This window comes from Oncorhynchus gorbuscha, linkage group LG16 (assembly GCF_021184085.1).
Source record: "Oncorhynchus gorbuscha isolate QuinsamMale2020 ecotype Even-year linkage group LG16, OgorEven_v1.0, whole genome shotgun sequence".
NCBI classification, from domain to species: Eukaryota; Metazoa; Chordata; class Actinopteri; order Salmoniformes; family Salmonidae; genus Oncorhynchus; species Oncorhynchus gorbuscha.
Window position 1 is genome coordinate 86,563,051 of NC_060188.1, and position 25,136 is coordinate 86,588,186.

Genomic DNA, 25,136 nt, shown 5'->3' on the forward strand with positions numbered 1-25,136 from the left:
AGAAACCACTACAAAAGGACACCAATAAGAAGAAGAGACTTGCTTCAGCCAAGAAACACGAGCAATGGACATTAGACCGGTGGAAATGTGTTCTTTGGTCTGATTTTTGGTTCCAACCGCTGTGTCTTTGTGAGACGCGGTGTTGGTGAATGGATGATCTCTGCATGTGTATTTCTCACTGTGAATCATGGAGGAGGAGGTGTTAGGATGTGGGGGTGGTTTACTGGTGACACTGTGTTATTTATTTATAATTCAAGGTACACTTAACCATCATGGCTACCACCGCATTCTACAGCGATAAACCATCCCATCTGGTTTGGGCTTAGTGGGACTATCATTTGTTTTTCAACAGGACAATGACCTAACACACCTCCAGGCTGTGTAAAGGCTATTTGACCAATAAGGAGAGTGATGGAGTGCTGCATCAGATGACCTGGCCTCCACAATCCCCCAACCTCAACCAAATTGAGATGGTTTGGGCTGAGTCGGACCGCAGAGTGAAGGAAAAGCAACCAACAAATGCTCAGCATATGTGGGAACTCCTTCAAGACTGTTGGAAAAGCGGTCCAGGTGAAGCTGATTGAGAGAATGCCAAGAGTGTGCAACGCTGTCACCTAGGCAAAGGGTGGCTATTTGAAGAATGTCAAATATAAAATATATTTTGATTTGTTTAACACTTTTTTTAGTTATTACATGTGTTATTTCATAGTTTTGATATCTTCACTATTATTATACAATGTAGCAAATAGTAAAAAATTAAGAAAAACCCTTCAATGTATGTATGTGTATAACACTTACTTATATAAGAAACCGCACCTGCTTTATGTCAGACTGGAGGAAGTGTTTATGCAGAATTAAGAGAACTTAACGGAGGAATCTTTGTTTTAAACTTGCTCTCCTATATGGCACTGATATAAGAGGGTTATGCATTTAATTCCTTTGTGTTTAGGTATGCCCACATTTAGTATGTAAATATAAAAACCTGCCTCTGAAGTGCCGGTGAAAATTAAGCTCTGCTCTGTTTCCAAGTTTAGTGCTAGAAAGTTTATGGGTCCAATATAAACATAGGCCTAATACAAAACACGTCATTTTAGTATAAAAGTTTCATAAAAACATTATTTGACTATAAAACATTTTTATAAAAACATAATTTGAGTATAAATGTGTTATTTTCTAATTAAGTTATTCTGGAAGGTTAAAAAATCCAATAAAAAGAAAATACTTTTGCAGTATAAATATTCCTACATTTGTATTATCAGATGCTTTTATTTTTGTCTGCAAATTATGTCATGGGTGCGTGTACAGAGAGAAAATTATATGTCCTCTTGTCTATCTACACACTCTTAGTAAAAAAGTGATATCTAGGACTTAAAAGGGTTCTTCGGCTGTCCACATAGGATAACTCTTTAAAGAACCCTTTTGAGTTCCATGTAGAACACTTTTTTCCATAGAGGGTTCTACATGGAACACAAAAGGGTTCTTCCTAGACCAAAAAAGGGTTCTACCTTGAACCAAAGAAGTTTATCCTATGGGGGCAGCCGAAGAGCCCTTAAGAAACCCTTCTTTCTAAGAGTACAGTGTCTTTAGAGGCTGTCTACTTTAATGCCAGTCCACAGTCACATTGGCTCCTATTGTAGGAGAAAGTTGTGAAGGTCACCGAATGAGAATGAGGCGTTTCCCCCTAATCTATGTGGAAAACACTGATAACGTTTTGTCTTGGGCACTTGGTGACTGTTAGAAGTGCTGCTGCACCTCCCAGATGATTGAATGATTCGTAGGCTAGGCCTACTGGTGTCTTCTCTTGTTATCTGATCTTCTGCATTTCTCAAAAAGAATAGTGTCCTCTGACCCTGCACTGTCCTGGACAGGTTTATACTGTACATTTTGTCATGCTGTAGAAACAGGATATGGCAGGCAACAGCTCGGCACTCTCATTGATTAACAATTGTATAATACCAGTCAAAGGGGCTTTCTGTAATGATCAAATGTGATCATTTTAGCAGTCTTTTTTTCAGTTGTCTGCAGTGACTTACTGTACTGCAATAGAAGGATGTGGTTATGGTGTGAAAAAAGTATGCCTTTCTGAACTCTGCACCTCGGTCCATATCCGAGCATCCAAACTGTGCCAATGCTGCGTCGTTGCGCTCTAGTGGAGGCCTGTGTTTTATTATAGGAAGAATAGAACTGCCGTTATGCGCAGGTCTGGTACAGTTCCAACGTTCACCAGCGGCTCCTCGAGTGGTGGTGGTATGACTGTATACGCAAGTCTCCCCCACCCATACGATTTGTAGCTATGTGGGTTTAATACGCGTCACACAGTCCCACAGCAGGCCCGTGTCGGTGTCACAACCGGCTGGAATGAGGCGTGCACTCACTCGTCGAAAGAAGGGCCGCATTTCCTTGATTGTGAAAGTTTTGCTGTAGCAGGCTCCACCTCTATGGGAAGCAATTATAAACTATGGGTAATTTGATTGGTCCTAGCGCTAGTCAATCTACACTGCTTACACATAATACCGGTAGATACGGAGAACGGCTCAACTAAGAAAATGATAAGGTCATTCGAATTACTGTGGCGAGCGAGTTTATTGCTACAATGAAACTGAAAAAAATAGTACTGGCGATAGGAATGAACGGATGATTTCTATAGAGGCAAAGTCGAACCAAGGGGGCAGGCAAATTTGATATAAATACCCCGGAGGGGGGGCAATGCGCTGTTATCTGAGACCCTTGTGTCTGTCAGTGTGCAAGTAGACGCCAGAGCGGAGGAAGGTTTTGCTAAACCAATCAAGGTGGAATTGTACAAAACGAGTTCCACGTCCGGTGTAATACGCACATTACTGTGTTTGTGGGGGACGTGAAACAAGGTAGGCCTCATAACACTTGTAATTTCTATATCATTTAATGGTCTGGGTTTCTGGGTTCCATTATTAGCCTATTTAGTAGCCTAGCCGAGTGAAATCTGAATAGCTCAGGCTTCACCCAACTGTCCTTTATCAACCTTGCCAGTCTATATATGGAAGGAAGCCTGTGTTTGAATGGACCAGGTTTGATTCTTTTGGACCATTTATCTTCGGTTATGTAGGCCTACCCTAATGTTATACAGCGATCAGCTCCAAGAGTGCAGTTTGCGAAAAACGGGATACAGTCAGCAGCGTTGACACAATACATGTAGAGGCTACAGGATAGCCAACACTCCAATCCATGTTCCGTTCGTTGCGCTCCACTTATCATCTCATCATACATGGACAACGGGTACGTTCGATCGAATGGAGATGTAACGGTTCTGATTAGGTTCTATTTGGTAGACTCGCGCACATGGCGTAGCTGCTGGTGATGGGCTCGAGCTGTCTTATTTGAAGTGTTTCCCATCAGCAGTGAGCACGCCTCTCTCTCGCCACTACCGCAGTACTACTGCTTCTAGAACGCTACGGTGCGTTAAACCATATCGTTTATAGATCAGGTTATTAAACATTCACCTTTTTCTGATGTTGATGATGATGATGATTTATAGCCAAGGAAATAGTCATATGATTTAATCGCAGCAATGTTTCACCCTTTATGAGGGCCATAGCCTAAGCTACATTATAAATGTATGTATTGCCATGTTGGCCAGAGCATGTAATTATCCCTCGTGCCGCAGAGTGAGTCTTGATGATGAGCACTTTGACGCACGCGATCATAACTAATCCTGCTCCCCCTTCGTAACGGAAGTATATATCTCGTAAACAAAAATGATGTGCTCTTGTTGACACAGGTACCAACTATTGTTACCGCATGTGTCCTCGTGATCTGTGCTGGCTCTAGTCTCTGTGTCCGACAGTTTATCATCCATTTTAATGTCATCTGTGAGCCCAAGCTTGTGCTTGTAAATGGACAGGATGTCCAGACAAGAACCATAATAAACAACATTTATCTCCGGTGCTGCATACCGACATGACGCTATTGGTCCAAAGCCAATTTTATAATTCCTTGATACCAACATATACCTTGTACCTTTGGCCTAGTTTTTACATCGATTGAGGTGCTGGTCTTGTACATGACCAGGAAGACTTCTTTTGTCAGGACCGTGACAAACTGGACCTTGCAGAGACAGACAAGCATAGGGCCTATCCATAATTGAATGTAGTGGTCTAAATCTGGAAGTGATAAATGCATAGGGACACCTTTTAAAGGGGGGGGGACCACTGTAGAGATTTAGAACAGAGGAAGTGAGGCCTCTCTCCCCTGATGGAGAAAACCCTGAATGTACAGAACTAATCTTCCACAACTAGATGTGATTCCTGCTCGGGAAAGGCTTAGAGGTAGCAAAGGTTGTGTTCTGTGGTCACCCTCTGTAGCCCTTTCCTGCAGTCAATGACCAATACCACACTCTCTGGCCTCTTGGGTGGAAAGTTATTCATATTTTTCATAATTACTTTTATTATGAAAATCCTGTCTTTCTATGTCAAACAGTTTTGTTATATTTCAGTGTTCTGTGATGTATATAAAGTATATAATTGGGATGGAAACTCAAAATGGAATACATTTAAACTATATATCTGACATGGTACAAGTGCTTTTTTTTAATGCCCACAACAATGTGTGTGAGGTGTATACTTTTGTTTCAAAGTAGGTTTGTTTAAGACGACCAAGAATCAATCTGTATGGCCCTGATTTAGCCCACTGCAGTAAAAGGTTAAATGAAATACCGTACCTGGTGGTGACACTCATCTTGTGCAAAAAGGTCAGACTGTAGGTTGTAGATGTATTGTAAGGGTATATTTGATATATTAGCTCGTAATTCGGTAGGCACTCCTATCCAGAGAGCACCATGACTACTTTCTATTTAGGAAGTAGAGAAGACCACACACCACACACCACAGGTTCACTGTGAGTGCAACCTCTGCTAGAACAGAAGAGAGACGAAAACAAGTGAACGTGTTTTGTCAATTATAATTCTAGTTTTTCGAGCTTTAGAACAGCTTGTTAATGTTTGTTTCGTGGGAAGGAAGCAAGGTGTCCTTTGCAAATGCCAAATTGACTAACTCTTTTTCGGAAATATGGAACCATTGATCGAGACTCTTGTTATTCTAAATCCAGACAATGGATGTAACATGATGACATTAACGGTGGCTTGTTTTCCTTTCTCTCCAGGATGATGCGCCTGGCTTGCTGCACCGTCCTCCTCTTCCTGCTCCGTCTCTTGGTGGGCCTGCCCTGGTTCCAGGTCCTCCCCTCCATCCTCATCCTCTACCTGGGCTCTGGAGGCTGGAAGTTCCTCCTCATTTTCGCCAAAACCATCAGAAGAGATTTACAGTGAGTGGAAGTATAGTGTGGGATGTTGGGTGTGTGTCAGTGTGGACCTGTCTAAACCTGTCTACACCTGTCTACACCTGTCTGCAAGTCAGAAGCACGTTTACAGAAACACAGGTTTTAATGGCGTTAAACAACCAATACATTCAGACAACAGATACTTTCACCATGGTTAGGACTATAGGAGTTTAATTGTCTACAACAAGAAAAGCAGCACATTCCTATAAGACAAGGAGGAATGTGCCACAGAGGAGACAAGAGCTCACGTGTGTTACAGAAGGGAATGTTGAGTTAGTCATGTATGGAGGAATGTTCAAGGACAAACGAGAGACTAAACGTGGCGGAGAGAGTAAAGACAAAGTAGACCGATGAGAGAGGTGCTGAGGTTCCTCTGTATTATGAGTTCACATTCAAAGCTAGCTAGTGTTGTGATCTGTTCACCATGGTGAAAGGTACTTCCCCTTCCCCAATGTTCTGATCCGAAAGGTCTGGATTGGTGTAGTGACCCTTCAATGTTCTGAAGTGTCTGGATTGGGGAAGGGGAATCAGTTGTTACCAAAATACCAGAAAAACCCTTACTTGGAGTGAAGTTTGGTGTGTCGACCTGATTAGTCAGAGAAGTAAAGTAATGTCCTATCTCACTTTCAATTTAAAAAATATATTATTTCACCTTTATTTAACCAGGCAAATCAGTTAAGAACAAATTCTTCTTTACAATGACAGCCAACACTGGCCAAACCTGGAAGAGGCTGAGCCAATTGTGCGCCGCCCTATGGGACTCCCAATCACTTCCGGATGTGATACAGCCTGGATTCAAACCAGGGACTGTAGTGACACCTCTTGCAGTGAGATGAGTGGCGCAGTGGTCTTAGACATGAAAATGTTTATTCCATTAGGGACAATTGTGTCGGCTACACGGGTTTATCAGTGTCATAGATGACTCACATAATAAACCAACCTATAAATTCATTTATTTATTATGTGATTCATATATGACCATGATGAAACCAGTGTGGCTGACAAGGTTTATTCCATTAGGGACAAACGTATCATTTATTATTGCTTGAATGTGCAACTACTTGCACATTAACCTTCAGCACATCTATCACTCCAGTGTTTAATTGCTAAATTGTAATTACTTCACCACTACGGCCTATTTATTGCCTTACCTCCCTAATCTTACCTCGTTTACACACACGGTGTATATATACACTTTTCTACTGTATTATTGACTGTACGTTTGTTTACTCCATGTTCACTCTGTGTTGAATGTGTCAAACTGTTTGCTTTATCTTGGCCAGGTCGCAGTTGTAAATGAGAATTTGTTCTCAACTGGCCTACCTGGATAAATAAAAATAAAATATTATTGCAAGTGAGATAGAAAAAGGTATGTTCCTATCTGAATCGGTTGTTACTACTTAGCCAAACCGAGGCCAGTTCTGCTACCCTAGTCTGGTCAGCCGTCCACCATAGTGGCTGGAACCAGGCAGGATAGGACAATGAAAATCAAATATTTGAGCCAGCACAGTGCAGTTTGGATTCGCACGATAGTGTTAAAAGAGTAGTAGTGGTGATTGGCCGTTATTGTGAGACTCATGTGAGGGGCTCTGTTTCCCTTTACCCTACTGTACAGTTTAGTAATAAAACTAAAGAGGAACTAGTCACTGGTTGGAGAGATGCCTCGTACCCCTTGAGTGACACACCCCAAAGGAATGGTTTCAGTTAAACCTGCCCGTTCAGAGGGACAACCTCAAACCTCGATGGACCTGTATAGCTTATGAATAGAAAGAATACAAAGGGCATACCTTTTATATACAGTAAAATACAAAGAGTACTACTCCCACTCAAATCATACAGTAAAATACAAAGAGTACTACTCCCACTCAAATCATACAGTAAAATACAAAGAGTACTACTCCCACTCAAATCATACAGTAAAATACAAAGAGTACTACTCCCACTCAAATCATACAGTAAAATACAAAGAGTACTACTCTCACTCAAATCATACAGTAAAATACAAAGAGTACTACTCCCACTCAAATCATACAGACAAATACAAAGAGTACTACTCCCACTCTAATCATACAGTAAAATACAGAGTACTACTCCCACTCTAATCATACAGTAAAATACAGAGTACTACTCTCACTCTAATCATACAGTAAAATACAGAGTACTACTCCCACTCTAATCATACAGTAAAATACAGAGTACTACTCCCACTCAAATCATACAGACAAATACAAAGAGTACTACTCCCACTCAAATCATACAGACAAATACAAAGAGTACTACTCCCACTCAAATCATACAGTAAAATACAAAGAGTACTACTCCCACTCAAATCATACAGTAAAATACAAAGAGTACTACTCCCACTCAAATCATACAGTAAAATACAAAGAGTACTACTCCCACTCAAATCATACAGTAAAATACAAAGAGTACTACTCCCACTCAAATCATACAGTAAAATACAAAGAGTACTACTCCCACTCAAATCATACAGTAAAATACAAAGAGTACTACTCCCACTCAAATCATACAGTAAAATACAAAGAGTACTACTCCCACTCAAATCATACAGTAAAATACAAAGAGTACTACTCCCACTCAAATCATACAGTAAAATACAAAGAGTACTACTCCCACTCAAATCATACAGTAAAATACAAAGAGTACTACTCCCACTCAAATCATACAGTAAAATACAAAGAGTACTACTCCCACTCAAATCATACAGTAAAATACAAAGAGTACTACTCCCACTCAAATCATACAGTAAAATACAAAGAGTACTACTCCCACTCAAATCATACAGTAAAATACAAAGAGTACTACTCCCACTCAAATCATACAGACAAATACTTGCAGGAGACATGTACAGCTTTCTGAAAATGTCATCTATAGCCGATCCCCATGAATAGGATGTTTTTATTGCTTATTTAGACTTTGTCCTGCAGAGCGAAACAAACCTTGGTGTTACAATATTTTACAACTGAAAGCTAATGAGTCTTTAAATGGACATTGTCTGTTTGCTCAAGAATTGCCACAGTTATAAAATTATTATAAAAGTTATAAAGTTACATGCTCCAGTTTTATCAGCGTATTTGTTTCTCAATGTAAATTGGAAGCTTTTTCTGGATTTGAACTTTGATCCCAGAAGCAAAACCTGTATTGATAGATTGCTTAATGTAGTTTATTGCTTCCTCAGTGTACTTCACACCAGCTGCTATTTAGTCAGGAAAACCATGCAGAACAACATCAGGCATGCAAGTCCAGCTAGTTTACCACCATGTCTCTACATTCAGAGTAACGTTATGTTCTCTTTCGGCTCTTAGTTCTCTGAGTTTTTGTTTCTCAGCCCCTCTTTAACCTCCCTCTCCTCCACAGTGCGGCAGGCGTCCTCCTCAAGGTGAAGTCAAACGTCAATCGTCACCTGAAGGAACGAAACACCCTCCCTAAAATCTTCGCCGAGACGGTGCGTCGCCATGGGGACAAGACTGCGCTCATTTTCGAGGGCACAGGCGAGAAGTGGTCCTTCCGGCAGCTGGATGAGTACTCCAACCGTGTAGCCAACCTGCTGCTCCAGAGGGGCTTCGTGGAAGGGGATGTGGTGGCTCTCTTCATGGAGAACCGGTCCCAGTACGTGGGCCTCTGGCTGGGCATGGCCAAGATAGGAGTGGAGGCTGCTCTGATCAACTTTAACCTGCGGCTGGAGGCCCTGGTGCACTGCGTCACCATCTCAAACGCTAAGGCTGTGGTGTTCGGCAGTGAGCTGACCGAGGGTGAGGACCAGGGGAGTTAGTGGAAGGATGGGGGGAGGATGGGTGATGGATGGAGGATGGGTGATGGATGGAGGATGGGTGATGGATGGAGGATGGGTGATGGAGGGAGGATGGGTGATGGAGGGAGGATGGGTGATGGAGGGAGGATGGGTGATGGAGGGAGGATGGGTGATGGATGGGTGACGGAGGGAGGATGGGGGACGGAGGGAGGATGGGGGACGGAGGGAGGATGGGGGACGGAGGGAGGATGGGGGACGGAGGGAGGATGGGGGACGGAGGGAGGATGGGGGACGGAGGGAGGATGTGGGGACGGAGGATGGAGGGAGGATGTGGGATGGAGGGAGGATGGAGGGAGGATGGGGGATGGAGGGAGGATGGGGGATGGAGGGAGGATGGGGGATGGAGGGAGGATGGAGGGAGGATGGGGGATGGAGGGAGGATGGGGGATGGAGGGAGGATGGGGGATGGAGGGAGGATGGAGGGAGGATGGGGGATGGAGGGAGGATGGGGGATGGAGGGAGTGGCTGAGTGACAGGTGGCTGGAGGGATTGTTTGAATGAATGACGGACGGATGGAGGGAGGAAGTGGATGGAGGGATGGACAGGGGGCTGTAAATCCTTATTTAAGTAAATTGTATATGCTAAAGGCCCATTCCTGGACATACTGTAGATTTGGACTAGTGCTGGCTGGATTACATTATTTTTAGTCTAGGACCAGGCTTAGTCTGAATCTGGGAAACCAAGGGTTTTATTTGATTCTCTGTTTCTGTGACATTAACTTTAAGTTTCCTGTCTTGTCTCGCTCTCCATCTCTCTCTCCCTATCGCCCCCTTTCTTTCTCTACCTCCCACACCCTTTCTCTCACGTGCTCTCTCTCTTCCCCGTCCTCCCTCCCTCTATCCTACAGCTGTGTGTGAGGTCCACAGTTCCATGGGGAAGACGGTACAGATGCTGTGTTCAGGGGACTGGGACCCCAAACGTGTCCCTACAGGGACAGAGTGCCTGGAGCCTCTACTGGATGACGCTCCGACCCACCTGCCCATCCGCCCAGATCGCTGCTTCACTGGTCAGTCAATCAATCTGTCCAATCACACTCAGTCAGTTCATAAGGAGCCAAACCTGGACTCGGTTAGTATTTTTCTTTCCAAAACATTTTAGTGTTTGATTGAACCTGTCTAAAGTACAGTGTTTGATTGAACCTGTCTAAAGTACAGTGTTTGATTGAACCTGTCTAAAGTACAGTGTTTGATTGAACCTGTCTAAAGTGCAGTGTTTGATTGAACCTGTCTAAAGTGCAGTGTTTGCAATTTCTGGAGTATTCCAGGCAAGATCAATCAAGCCCCTAGTTTTACTGCTTTCTCCACTGTTTTCTATTGTAGGTCTGTTGTATGTTTTTATTGATTTCTCCCCATATGTCGGTCTTCCAGATCGTCTGTTCTACATCTACACATCTGGGACCACCGGGATGCCCAAAGCTGCCATCGTGGTGCACAGCAGGTAGGCACTCTGGATCTTATATCTCTCTTCTCTCTCTCTCTCTCTCTCTCTCTCTGTGTGTGTCTCGCTCTCTCTCTCTGTGGAGCTTGCTCTCGCTCTCTCTGAGGAGGTCACAGAGGTGGCGCTCTCGCTCTCTGTGGCGCTCGCTCTCTGTGGCGCACGTTCTCTCTCGCTCTCTGTGGCGCACGCTCTCTCTCTGTGGCTCTCTCTCGATCTTTGTGGCTCTCTCTCTCTGTGGCGCTCGCTCGCTCTCGCTCTCTGTGGCGCTCGCGCTCTCTCTCGCTCTCTGTGGCTCTCGCTCTCTGTGGCGCACACTCTGTGGCTCTCGATCGATCTCTGTGGCTCTCGATCGATCTCTGTGGCTCTCGATCGATCTCTGTGGCTCTCGATCGATCTCTGTGGCTCTTAATCGATCTCTGTGGCGCTCGCTCTCTCTCGCTCTCTGTGGCGCTCGCTATCTCTCTCGCTCTCTGTGGCTCTCGCTCTCTGTGGCTCTCGATCGATCTCTGTGGCTCTTGATCGATCTCTGTGGCTCTTGCTTTCTGTGGCTCTCGCTCTCTCTCGCTCTTTGTGGCGCTCGCTATCTCTCTCTCTCTCTGTGGCTCTCTCTCGATCTCTGGTGCTCGCTCTCTGTGGAGCTCGCTCACTCACTTTCTTTCTGGAGCTCTCGTGCTCTCGCTCTCTCTCGCTCGCTCTCTCTCGCTCTCACTCTCTGGAGCTCTCACTCTCTGGAGCTCTCACTCTCTGGAGCTCTCACTCTCTGGAGCTCTCACTCTCTGGAGCTCTCACTCTCTGGAGCTCTCTCTCTCACCTACTGGAGCTCTCTTTCTCACTCTTTCTCATCTTATCCTGTCTTCTAATTCACTTTCTCTCACCTGTGTGTTTGACAGGTACTACCGCATGGCAGCCTTGGTATACTACGGCTTCGGTATGACGTCTGATGATGTGTTGTATGATTGCCTTCCACTCTACCACTCCGCAGGTAACGTGTGTGTGTGTGTGTGTGTGTGTGTGTGTGTGTGTGTGTGTGTGTGTGTGTGTGTGTGTGTGTGTGTGTGTGTGTGTGTGTGTGTGTGTGTGTGTGTGTGTGTGTGTGTGTGTGTGTGTGTGTGTGTGTGTGTGTGTGTGTGTGTGTGGTCCGTCCATTGTAATTGTTTCTGAAACACGTGTGCATGTCTTCTCCAGGAAACATTGTTGGCGTGGGGCAGTGTCTGATCCACGGCATGACGGTGGTCATCAAGAAGAAGTTCTCTGCCTCCCGGTTCTGGGACGACTGTGCCAAGTACAACTGCACGGTGAGACAGAGACACGCTGCTAGCCGACTCCCAGGAGCTCAGAGACTGTATGACACATATGTATAGAATAGGAGACCAGTAGAGAGAAGATGCATGTTTTGGGTTACTGCTCTGTTCAACTGTGTTGATGTTTATCTACAGCGATAGCTCAAGGATATTCGGATTTACCATTAGGGTTTAGGGAAAAATCTGTTCAGGTGGTCAAAGTAGTAAAATGTAAATAAACAGGAAGTCATGTTGGTAAATAGCATTATAAGACTGTTCTACAGAAGTACCCAAAGACAACAAACTCAGACGATTTGGGGAATAATAAAATAATATTTAGATCTGTAGATTGGTGTGGGTTCTTCACTTATCTGCACTCATCTCATTGTGCTGGTGACTGACTGTTCGTCTCTCTGATCCCCAGATTGTCCAGTACATCGGGGAGATCTGCCGGTACCTGTTGAACCAGCCGGTAAAGGACATCGAGGGTAAACACAAGGTCCGTATGGCGCTCGGTAACGGCCTGCGCCAGTCCATCTGGGAAGAGTTCACCTCTCGCTTCAACGTACCACAGATAGCAGAGTTCTACGGAGCCACAGAGTGCAACTGTAGCCTGGGAAACTTCGACAACATGGTGAGGCGCTAGGAGGACATTTTGGATCTCACAGCAGAGCTGAAAGCAAATGATGATGCTCTCATAGTTTATTTTATGGTATTGGCAGACATTTTGGCTCTGAGGGCCTGCTTTTTCTATAGTGTGTGGTCCCAGGGAATGAACATCTTCTGGGTAGTGTTGATCTTTATTATGGCTCTCACTTCACATCTCAAAGCACATAAAAACACTTATGGCATTTCATCCTTAAAGTAAAGATGAGGGTATTAGTGGTCAGTGATGGCCTCTGTCACTTTGTATTGAATTTGGAGTGCATGCTGTCTGTCTCCATTCTCTCATTGATTTGCTGAATCATAGCTATGGTGTCGCAGTTGCTGTAAAGCTGAACAGAGTTTCAGTGGGTTTAGATGGGTTGCCGTTAACATTATGGTATTGTCTCTGTTACAGACAGGAGCATGTGGCTTCAACAGCCAGATCCTCCCCTTCATCTACCCCATCAGACTGGTGAAGGTAGATGAGGAGACCATGGAGCTCATCAGAGGCCCCGATGGCGTCTGCATCCCCTGTGGGCCTGGTACGTCACTACGAGTATAGCTATAGTATTACTCTCTCAGGCCTGGTTGGTTTTAGTATAGCATACCTTAACCCTGACATTCTGAATGCTTTGCAAGCCTGGTATGGGTGAGATGGGCAACTTTGATGGGGGTGGGGGCCGCCCCAAAACATCTGAACTCATCATGAGGGTCCGCAGTTTCTTGTGGGTCTGCCTACCCACATCGTACCCACATCATACCCACATGCCTACCCACATGCGTACCCACATCCACATGCCTACCCACATGCGTACCCACATCCACATGCCTATCCACATGTCTACCCACATCCGTACCCACAAGTCTACCCACATTCGTACCCACCAGCCTACCCATATCCGTACCCACACATGCAGTCAGAGCCGGGCCTAGTCTTTGGGGGCTCTAAGCAACATGTATCAAGAGACTCCAGGTTAAACTACAAGAGATCTCTGAGCAGTTGTGGGCCCCAGAAACGAGGTGTGCCGGCCCACCCTGGCACCCGTCAACCACTACCCCACCTATGGGTTAATTAACCCATTAGGCACAAGGGGGTGTGGTATATGGCCAATATACCATGGCTAAGGGCTTTTCTTAGGCACGACGAAAAGCGGTGTGCTTGGACCACTGGAAGAGTAGCTGCTGCTTTTGCAACAGTTAATGGGGATCCTAATAAACACAAAGCTGCCTTGCTGTCCAGGGAACTGAGTAGATGTCAGATCAATATAGCAGCTCTGAGTGAAACGAGGTTAGCTGACGATGGCACCATCATTCAACCAGTAGGTGGCTATAGGTGGAAAGGGAAACAAAACGACGAGGACAGAGTACATGGGGTAGACCAACCTTCACACATCTGCATGTCACCTTCTGGCAGAAATGAGCCTTGTGAAAATCAGGATTCCTCTCAACAAGACCAGGCATGCCACAATATTTAGTGCCTACGCACGCCCTGACAATAACCAAGGCCTGCATTACCAAGCCCTACATTACCAAGCCCTACATTACCAAGCCCTACATTACCAAGCCCTACATTACCAAGCCCTGACAATAACCAAGCCCTGCATTACCAAGCCCTGCATTACCAAGCCCTACATTACCAAGCCCTGCATTACCAAGCCCTGCATTACCAAGCCCTGCATTACCAAGCCCTGCCAATAACCAAGCCCTGACAATAACCAAGCCCTACATTACCAAGCCCTGACAATAATCAAGCCCTACATTACCAAGCCCTACATTACCAAGCCCTGACAATGTGAAAGAGCAGTTCTACTCAGAGCTAGATGACTAGTCATTCCTTGAGACTTCAATGTTAGGGTTTGATTAATGAATTCTTTCAAATGTAAATACAGACATAAGGGCTCCAGCTGGTCACGCCTCCACATACAATTTAAGACAATCATCAAGGATAACAAAATACATCTTAAAAGCTTATTTCCATTGTGGGCAAAGATGGCACTAACTGACATGGTTTGGCAAAGATGGAGTGGGACACTTAAAAAATAATCTGTTTTTAGACTGTTTCTCCATGTAACCCACATACAAATGAGCATAGTTAGGAGCCATGGGGGACCCCATAGAAGTACCCTTTGTCTGAATAAAGAAATCATTTAGAAACATGAAGTAGTTGTGTGTGAGTACTATTTCAGCCAATGTTATGCATGCATTGGAAGGTAGTTCATTAGGGTCACGTTGCAGAAGAACATGTTCCATGGCTTCAATTACCGCCCTCGTGTGGAATATTTGTGTATAACGACTCAACTTCCAAAGTAACTAACAAAGTATTTTCAGGGAGAGGATCAAGAGATTCAATAATGGGGATAGTTTAAAGACCCTTGCTCCCTTCGGTCTCAACGTAGACGTTGCTCTGAAGCCATTCTTGTGATGACTGTGATTGTACCATTGTAAATGTTTGTAGGCTTATGTAGCCTAATTGTATCTATGATCGTACTCTATATCCATTTGTTTTTATATGCTATTTTAATATACATTGGTCTCATATATGTGATTTTCTGGATTTTTGTTTTAGATTCCACCTCTCACAGTTGAAGTGTACCTATGATAAAATTTACAGACCTCTACATGCTTTGTAAGTAGGAAACACTGCTGATTTTGCAGGTTATCAAATACTTGTTCTCCCCACTGTAGGTAGCACACAGAAGGACATTTTTCTCTGTTAAGACCATTTCCTTTTGCATTTCTAGCCAAACGTAAAATGTTTTGATTAATTTAATGGAGTGAGTTAGGTCTGCTCTATACTAAATTAGCATACCCCCTGAGTCCCTTCCCTGTTTCACACCTGGTAGTTTGGTGGATGGGACTACCAGCTCTCTGTAACCTAGAGGGCAACCAGTGGGTCCATCTCCTCTATACCATGTTTCTTGTAGGATGACAATGTTTGTCTGAGTTATTTGGTGAAGTCCAGGTTCCTGCTCTTTGGGCCAAAGGCAGATGACCTCAGGCCTTGGATATTCCAGGATGAGATGGAAGGCTTTGTGTTCCATAAAGTGCCCAATGTTAATTGTGTGGTTTGGCCTCAGACCAGTAAGTGTGAGTAGAGTCTGATGAGCATCTGGTACATGCTAGTGTAAGAGTGGGCCTGTTTGCCTGCTCATGGCCTGGGCGTATGTGTGACTGTTCATATTGAGGCCCTCTTTGCGGGAGTGGGGGGTATGGGGTGGGCAGGTGGGGGCATAGGTCTGATCTGAAGGGGCCTATATGGGGTGTGGGCATGGTTGGTTTGGGAGGGGGTGTATTGATTGGATGTGGTGCTGTGGCCTGGATTTAGGTCCTCTCAGCATGGGTCCTCTATATGTAGGTCCCGCAGGTCTGGGAGAGTGTCTCGCTGGTCTTGGCAGGTGGTCTGTTGAGCTGTGGCTCCTTTGTGAGGTGTTGGGGCTGCGGTTGAGGGCAATGTCCTTTAGGGTTCTGGCAAAGGTGGGCTCTGCTGCCTTGTACAGATGGACCTGGTCGTAAAGGCTGTTCAAGTCCAGGGGGGAGTGGTGGGCCAGGAAAACATTTGGTTTTGAGGCACAGTCACGGGAAATACTTTGCCCGCCCTATGGTAGCAGGGTGGAGATAACCACTTGTGCATTGGGAAAAGTAGAATAAACTTTTTCAATCACTCCCTTGAGTGCTGTGGCCACCCTTTCCTGCTGGGCCCTCGGGTCGTTTGTGGATGTGTGTATTATTATGTGGCTGGGTGACCCTAGTTGGTCCTCAGACAGAAGGTCTAGTGCATGCTGGGTGTTTGGACACCACAGTTTATTTTCTTGTATATATGTCCCATCTGAGTCTATAAGGAACACAAGCCACAGAGTGTATGTGTGTGTGTGGGCTTCTTCATTTGTCTATCATGCTGTGATGTTGAGGCTATGGTCAGGGTCTGAGGTGGGCTGTTCTGCTGACTTCTCTGCGGGGGTGGCCTGTCTCTCTAATGGGTTGTTCTGTCACACGTCATCGTTCTCACCTTCTCCTCTAGTGTTCTGCTCTTCCTCCTGTTAATGTTGTCTCACCACCGTCCAGAGTGCAGACATAATATAATAATAATAATATATGCCATTTAGCAGAGGCTTTTATCCAAAGCGACTTACAGTCATGTGTGCATACATTCTACGTATGGGTGGTCCCGGGGATCGAACCCACTACCCTGGCGTTACAAGCGCCATGCTCTACCAACTGAGCTACAGAAGGACCACGACATGGCTCGCCAGTTCTGGTTGAGGGGATGTTGTTGAGCTGGACATTTTTTTTGTGTGTTGGCTGGAGTGTTTCCACCTGCTGTTCCAGCTCCACCTGCCTTACTTCCAGTTGGGTGAATTTTATCCTTCATTTCAATGAGGGACTAGTGCTGGGAGGTTGACTTTCCTCTTGGGGTTACTCATCTGTGGGGTTGAGTAATGAAGAGGTCTGACACGCTCGGTATCTTTCTCAAGAGAGCTTCTCCTGCTGCGCTCCCTCTATGATTATGAGAAAGTCCAGCTGAAACTGTTTTGGGATTGCCCTGTACCAATACTGTTCCAGACTTGTACAGGTTGACATTGGCTGACTCGGTCATTGTTGAATATTATCCTGAGTTTCTACCCTTTGTGAACACCCCCCCCCCCTGTTAACAGAGGGGTAGTGTGTTAATATAGCTCTATGCCATGCCAGGGGATGGTCTGTGTGGAAAATTAAGTTGCTTACGTTCAGGGGGTGGGGGACCATTTTTATAGCTTTCAGCAAAAAGAGTCTCTTTATTTTCCATAAGGAGCTTATTTTGTCCTCTTTCCATGGCTTCTCATTTTTTACATCCAGGGGGTACTGTATTGTAATGACCTCTGCACAGAGGGAGGGGGTTTCAAAGGCCTCTGCAATTGGGTGGGTGAAGCTGTGAAGCTTTGACACCTCTCACAAACCTAATGCTAGTGCTAATTGAAGTTGCAGACGGATCTGTTCAACACCACATGACATCAACATGGTAGCAGCATAAAACATGGACAAACATTATTGGGCTAACAACAGTAGATGGGCAAATGTGTACCTGCACATTTCCAGATATCATCAGCAGTAATACAATTAGGGGACAGGGAGCGCTCAAATTAATTACATATTTTAATTTATTTATTTTACCTTTATTTTAAGAGGCAAGTCAGTTAAGAACACATTCTTATTTTCAATGAAGACCTAGGAACAGTGGGTTAACTGCCTTGTTCAGGGGCAGAATGACAGATTTGTACCTTGTCAGCTCAGTGGTTTGAACTTGCAACCTTTCAGTTATTAGTCCAACGCTCTAACCACTAGGCTACTCTGCCGTAATGTCTAGGCTTTAAAAGTAGCTTCAGACTAAACATTAGTCACTCCGTTCCAGGTTGGATGGTGTTTTCAGGTTTCCGTTGTGCTTCTTTTCCTGGTTGTTGGTTTTCAAGAGCACCTGCTGTATAGTCCTTGGGAATAAGAATCTTTGGTAATAGGAATCCTTCCATGTCATTTTGTCCAAAATCATGTTGTAGGTTTGGAGTTTTGATTTGGAGTGAAAGTTGTTGTGGAGGGTAGTATCCTGTTTATGTCCTTGTGGAAAAATCCAAATGTATCTATCTCTCTCGCTCTCTCTCTAGGTGAACCCGGCCAGTTGGTAGGCAGGATCAATCAGAAAGACCCCCTGAGAAGGTTTGACGGCTACGTGAACGAAGGAGCCAACAGCAAGAAGACTGCTAACAGTGTCTTCAAGAAGGGAGACACTGCCTATCTCTCAGGTGAGAAGATATTTCACTTTATAGACTGAGAGAGACTTTATTTGTCTGTCTTTCTCTCCCTCTCGCACACATTCTGACAGTGAGGTGTTGAGGTATCTACTACGGAGCTTAACCTTGGCCCAGTCAAAGATGACTGCATTTCACAAGTCTCTGTCTGGATAACAGTGGTATTTATTACTGAGTGGACTGTCCTGGCTAAATAAAAATGGCGGTCCTCATCATGGACCCATATGGTGACATGTAATTTTACAAAGCACAGCTTTGTTACTGATCTGTTTGCTTTCTCTCTCCAGGTGACGTCCTAGTCATGGACCAGTATGGTTACATGTACTTTAAGGATCGTACAGGGGACACGTTCCGTTGGAAGGGAGAGAACGTGTCGACCACAGAGGTGGAGGGAACCCTGAGCCGTCTGCTGGACATGAAGGACGTGGTAGTCTACGGAGTGGAGGTGCCAGGTACAGTAACCACTCCAAACCACCACACAGCTCTTTTTCCACCATTGTCTGTATTGATTTTCAATTTACAACAATGGGGACATTGTCTTTTGTTATCATGACACCAAAACCAATCATACAACTGGGCCTCCACTGCCCAAACTGGTACAACAGTTCTCATACACAGAGTATTATAGTTTCCCCAAAGAAAGGTTCTTAGCTAGCCTGGCACCTACTTTCTGTCTGACAACTCCGCTGCACAGCCAAGACAGTGACCATTGATGTTTCTACTGTGTGAACAAACGAAATGCGCAAAATGAAGCGCTTTGCTGTTCTACGAGTGGTGTGGGACGGTGTGGTCGAAAGTACCCTGTTAGCTACAAAGCTTAAGGAAAACTCACCCCAGATCCCCAGTTTTGGTGAAAGGAGGAGAAGAAAGTGCCTAAGAAGAACTAACCCACTGGGCACAGACGTCTATTCAACGTCTATTCAACGTCTGTTCCGTGTTGGTTCAAAGTAATTTCAGTGAAAGGACGTGAAAACAACGTTGATTCAACCAGTGTGTGCCCAGTGGGGACAGTGCTCTGAATTTCAATGGATTATCAAGGGTGTTGCTTTGCTTTGCACTTTCTATTTGAAGGATGTTGTTAACTGTGTAGCCTGCTGGTCGTGATGTGAAGAGCACTAAGCAGCAGCGAACTGGGTTTGGGCTGTGTGGCGTCATGACGTCATCACACGACCCATGACGTCATCACTACAGCATGTTTTCAAGGCAATTCCAACCGTCTCCTTGGTTCTTACAGCAGTTGTGAAATACTTGATGAATGCAGATGCCCGTTAGCATCAATTAATTGTCAGTGATAAAAAAAATCATCAGAAATAATCTTAACATGTTTTATGGCGCTGAGGGGACTATACCACCTTACACTGAACAAAAATAGAAACGCAACATGTAAAGTGTTGGTCCCATGTTTCATGATCTGAAGTAAAAGATCGCAGATATTGTCCATATGCACAAAAAGCTTACTTCTCTCAAATGTTGTGTACAAATTTGTTTACACCCCTGTTAGTGAGCATTTATTCTTTGCCAAGATAATCCATCCACCTGACAGGTGTGGCATATCAAGAAGCTAATTAAACACCATGATCATTACACAAGTGCACCTTGGGCTCGGGACAATAAAAGGCCACTCTAAAATGTGCAGTTTTGTCACACAACACAATGCCACAGATGTCTCAAGTTGAGGGAGCCTGTAATTTGCATACTGACTGCAGCAAAGTCAATCAGAGCTGTTGCCAGATCATTTCATGTTCATTTGACTCTACCATAAAGCCATAAGTGATTTTAAAACAGAGTTTAATTGCTGTGATAGGAGATAACTGAGGATGGATCAACAACATTGTAGTTACTCCACAATGCTAACATAAATGACAGTCAAAATAAAGCAAGTACAGAATACAAAATATTCCAAAACATGTGTCCTGTTGACAATAAGGCACTAAAGTAATACTGCAAAAAATGTGGCAAAGAAATTAACTTTTTGTTCTGAATACAAAGCGTTATGTTTGGGGCAAACGCATCACTGAGTACCACTCTTCATATTTTCAAGCATGGTGGTGGTTGCATCATGTTATGGGTATGCTTGCCATCGGCAAGGAGTAGGGAGTTTAGGATCAAAAATAAATGGAATAGAGAAAAGCACATGCAAAATCCTACAGGTAAACCTGGTTCAGTCTGCTTTCCAATAGACACTGGGAGACCTTCACCTTTCAGTAGAACAATTACTTAAAACACAAGGCAAAATATACACTGGAGTTGCTTACCAAGATGACATTGAATCTTCCGGAGTGGCCTTGTTATAGTTTTCACTTAAATTGGCTTGAAAATCTATGGCAAGACTGTTTAGCAATGATCAAAAACCAACTTGACAGAGCTTGAATATTTGGACCATCTACAGTGGGGAGAACAAGTATTTGATACACTGCCGATTTTGCAGGTTTTCCTACTTACAAAGCATGTAGAGGTCTGTCATTTTTATCATAGGTACACTGAAAGAGATGGAATCTAAAACAAAAATCCAGAAAATCACATTGTATGATTTTTAAGTAATTAATTTGCATTTTATTGCATGACATAAGTATTTGATCACCCACCAACCAGTAAGAATTCCGGCTCTCACAGACCTGTTCGTTTTTCTATAAGAAGCCCTCCTGTTCTCCACTCGTTACCTGTATAAAAGACACCTGTCCACACACTCAATCAAACAGACTCCAACCTCTCCACAATGGCCAAGACCAGAGCTGTGTAAGGACATCAGGGATAAAATTGTAGACCTGCACAAGGCTTGGATGGGCTACAGGACAATAGGCAAGCAGTTTGGTGAGAAGGCAACAACCTTTGGTGCAATTATTAGAAAGTGGAAGAAGTTCAAGCTGGAGACTTATATCTCCCTCACTAACTACAAGCATCAGCTGTCAGAGCAGCACTGCACCTGTACACAGCCCATCTGTAAATAGCCCACCCAACTACCTCATCCCCATATTGTTATTTTTTTGCTCCTTTTGCACCCCAGTATCTCTACTTGCACATCTATCACTCCAGTGTTAATGCTAAATTGTAATTATTTAGCCACTATGGCCTATTTATCGCCTTACCTCCCTAATCTCACTACTTTTATACACTATATATAGATTTTTATATTGTATTATTGACTGTACGTTTGTATATCCCATGTGTAACTGTGTTGTTTTTGTCATTTTGCTTTATCTTGGCCAGGTCGCAGTTGTAAATGAGAACTTGTTCTCAGCTGGCCTACCTGGTTAAATAAAGGTGAAATAAAGAAAGAAAGAACTAAATGTGGGAAAAGTCGGTGTGAATACTTTCTGAAATCAGTGTTTTCTGATGCGTGTGTCTGGGACAGAGGGGACTGTGTGACTTAACTCAGACCCCTGTAGCAGGCTGAGGGCCTTACACAATCATAAATGTTTCCTTTGCATGTCTCAGGGGCTGAGGGGAAGGCTGGGATGGCCGCCGTAGCAGATCCAGAGAGATCTACAGACCTGGAGAAGTTTGGGAAGGATCTGGAGAAAGCTCTGCCACCCTACGCACGACCCGTCTTCCTACGCTTCCTCAAAGAGGTCAACAAGACAGGTGGGTGCAGTTGGACATGTATACATTATACAGTATCTGTTACTTATGTTATGCACTGAGTATACAAAACATTAGGAACACCTTCCTAATAATGAGTTGCACCCCCCCTTTTGCACTCCGAACCGCCTCAATTCATCAGGTCATGGACTCTACAAGGTGTTGAAAGCGTTCCACAGGGATGCTGGCCCCTGTTGACTTCAATGCTTCCCACAGTTGTCAAGTTGGCTGGATTTCCTTTGGGTGGTGGACCGTCCTTAATACACACGGGAAACTGTTGAACATGAAAAACCCAGCAGCGTTGTAGTTCTTGACACAAACCAGTGCGCCTGGTACCTACTATCATACCCTGTTAAAAGACACTTAAGTAATTTGTCCTGCCCATTCACCCTCAAAGGCACACATACACAATCCATGTCTCAAGGCTTAAAAATCCTTCTTTAACCTGTCTCCTCCCCTTCATCTACACTGATTTGAAGTGGATTTAACAAGTGACATCAATAAGGGATTATAGGGGGCCTCCCAAGTGGTGCCGCGTCACTACAGACCCGAGTTCGATCCCAGGCTGTGCCGCGACCGGGAGACCCATGAGGCGGCGCACAACTGGCCCAGCATTATCCGGGGTAGGGGAGGGTTTGGCCGGCCGGGATGTCCTTGTCCCATCGCGCTCTAGCAACTCCTGTGGCAGGCCCGGCGCATGCAGACTGACAACGGTCGCCTGTTGTCACATTGGTACGGTTGGCTTCCGGGTTAAGTGAGCAATGTGTCAAGAAGCAGTGTGGCTTGGCAGGGCCGTGTTTTAGAGGAGTTAAATTGGGGATAAAAAAAAACGAAAAATGTATAAATAATAAGGGATCATCGCTTTCACCTGGATTCACCGAGTCAGTTTGTCATGGAAAGAACAGGTGTTCCTAATGTTTTGTACACTCAGTGTATATTGTATCATCTCCTCAGGGGGAGGTCAGGGACTGTATTCAAGAAGTGATGAAGTAGGACTGTGGATCTAGGATCAGGTCCCTTCTGTCCATATAATCTTATTCATATTGAACTAAAAATACAAAACTGATCCTGTATTAGCTGTTCTACTTGAGTCTCTAATTCAACTCTCTCTCTTCTCCCCCCCCCCCCCCCCTCTTGCTCCTCCTCCAGGCACCTATAAGTTCCAGAAGACAGACATGCGGCGGGACGGTTTTGACCCCAGCATGGTATCAGACAAACTGTACCTCCTGGACCCCACCAGGGGGCGCTATGTGGAGCTGCATCAGGAGCTCTACAGCAGCATCATCTCAGGGAAGCAGAAACTGTAACTGTGAGATCGGATCACTCTTGCCACCCCCCCACCAAAAAAAGAAATATCACCCCATCCACCCACACACACACACACACACACACACCCTATTCCTGAAGTCACTCTCCCTCCCCCAGAGAAACTCTTAACTCTTACAACCCACCTCTCTGCTCTCTCTAAGCCCACACCCCTCGTTACTTCAGTGACCACAGGGAGGGGCAGCTGGCTCATCCAGGTCACATGACAAGCCAATCTGACACCATATCCCACGATAGACCTAGAGCGACCTTTGACCTCTAAAGGCACCCCCCCAGAGCTTGACCTTGACCTTGACCTTGACCTGCCCTGGAGCTATAGGAACGCTCGCTGGAAGGACACAGCTCGCTGGCTGAGAGGGGTGTGTGGCATGTCCAGAATGCAAAAACATAGTAACTTACTCCAAATGTAAGAGTCCTAGCTATAGGAACTTGACACAGTGAAAGAACTTGAATTGATTGAAGGAAACAGTCCTGTTGGGCTGTCGGTTTGTCCGTCTCATGTTGAGGTCATTCCCTCATAGGTCCAACCTGCACACTGCCCAGTCAGTGACCAGTGGCTTCTGTTGTGACACAAAAATGGGTGATTTGGTTTTAGTGGTGTTGACTCGGCACATCCATGTTAGACATACAGTACAGCTAACCTGAAACTGATGGATTTAAGTGCAATAGGGCTCCAGCAGAGTGGCAGTGTACAGCTGTGAAGAAGCTCTCGAATATATTTAAATGTCTGCATTATACCAAATATATTTAATTTGTAGAATAGTCTTTACACGTTTTAAAACAAAAGGATGATTGTATGTTCAAGTTCCTGATAATATGCCAATTCAAATTCTAATCATGTTTTACTATATCCACAATTGTGCTCCGCTTTCTCCTAACCTCACCCACTAGGGGTGCTCCACATAGTCTTCAACTATAGAATCTACAGACCAACTCCCAGCTGCTGGAGCACCAATAACTCTTACAGTTTCAAACCTGGTTCTGAATGTTCTGATTCTGGGTAGAAGATTCAGATTCTGAATGTCTTGATTCTGGGTAAATTCATTTTTTTTGTTGTCTGTGTCAACATTGTGCAGGTTGGGCCCAATGGATTGGCTTTGTCTTGTATGGCACAGTAGACATTTTAAAGCTTGCTGAAGAGCGTGCTGAAGTGAAAAGCACTAACCTCCTCTGTCTCTGAGGTGTTGTTGAGGATAATACTCTGGTTCTACGGACAGAAGGAGACTCTGACTCTGGCTCAGGTCAGTTAAAACTGGGGTTGGAACAAAAACCTACAGGAGGATAACTCTCCAGGAACAGGGTTTGAGAGACCTGATCTAAAGATGGTCCTTGCTCGAAGGGGGAGGAGGAGAGGAAAAATATTCTTATTTTCGTTATTGTTTGTTCTTCTACTTTCTTGTTTCATCTTCTCAGCAGCATGAATGATCAACAGAGTACTGTGCCTTTACTGTGAGTTTACCCTCTTACCCTCAGATTCACAGACCCTGTCCCCATCACCCCCTACCCTAACCCTTTACTCCATACAGTCCCCATCACCCCCTACCCTAACCCTTCACTCCATACAGTCCCCATCACCCCCTACCCTAACCCTTCAATCCTAACCCTTTACTCCCTACAGTCCCCATCACCCCCTACCCTAACCCTTCCTCCATACAGTCCCCATCACCCCCTACCCTAACCCTTCACTCCATACAGTCCCCATCACCCCTATCCTAACCCTTTACTCCATACAGTCCCCATCACCCCTACCCTAACCCTTCACTCCATACAGTCCCCATCACCCCCTACCCTAACCCTTCACTCCATACAGTCCCCATCACCACGTACCCTAACCCTTCAATCCTAACCCTTTACTCCCTACAGTCCCCATCACCCCGTACCCTAACCCTTCACTCCATACAGTCCCCATCACCCCCTAACCTAACCCTTCAATCCTAACCCTTTACTCCC

At 44.8% G+C, this 25,136-nt stretch overlaps 1 protein-coding gene across 1 annotated transcript; it reads left to right on the plus strand.

The window, feature by feature from the left end:
* Positions 1-2,512: 2,512 nt before the first annotated feature.
* On the plus strand, positions 2,513-24,867 carry LOC123999330 (long-chain fatty acid transport protein 4-like). Its single transcript, XM_046304972.1, has 13 exons — positions 2,513-2,864; positions 5,134-5,295; positions 8,689-9,083; positions 9,990-10,148; positions 10,510-10,579; positions 11,470-11,561; positions 11,765-11,874; positions 12,284-12,493; positions 12,920-13,046; positions 18,138-18,275; positions 18,569-18,733; positions 21,717-21,863; positions 23,010-24,867. Exons 2-13 carry the CDS (start codon positions 5,135-5,137, stop codon positions 23,165-23,167), a joined length of 1,932 nt encoding a protein of 643 aa, XP_046160928.1. The 5' UTR covers positions 2,513-2,864; position 5,134; the 3' UTR covers positions 23,168-24,867.
* The last annotated feature ends 269 nt before the right edge of the window (positions 24,868-25,136 follow it).

What these genes read in the sequence shown, in the direction of transcription:
- LOC123999330 (XM_046304972.1), top strand. Translation starts at nt 5,135, where the DNA reads ATGATGCGCCTGGCTTGCTGCACCGTCCTCCTCTTCCTGCTCCGTCTC. An exon ending in CGGCAGTGAGCTGACCGAGG is followed by an intron (nt 9,084 to 9,989) that starts GTGAGGACCAGG and finishes TCTATCCTACAG; the next exon opens with CTGTGTGTGAGGTCCACAGT. An exon ending in GCCATCGTGGTGCACAGCAG is followed by an intron (nt 10,580 to 11,469) that starts GTAGGCACTCTG and finishes TGTGTTTGACAG; the next exon opens with GTACTACCGCATGGCAGCCT.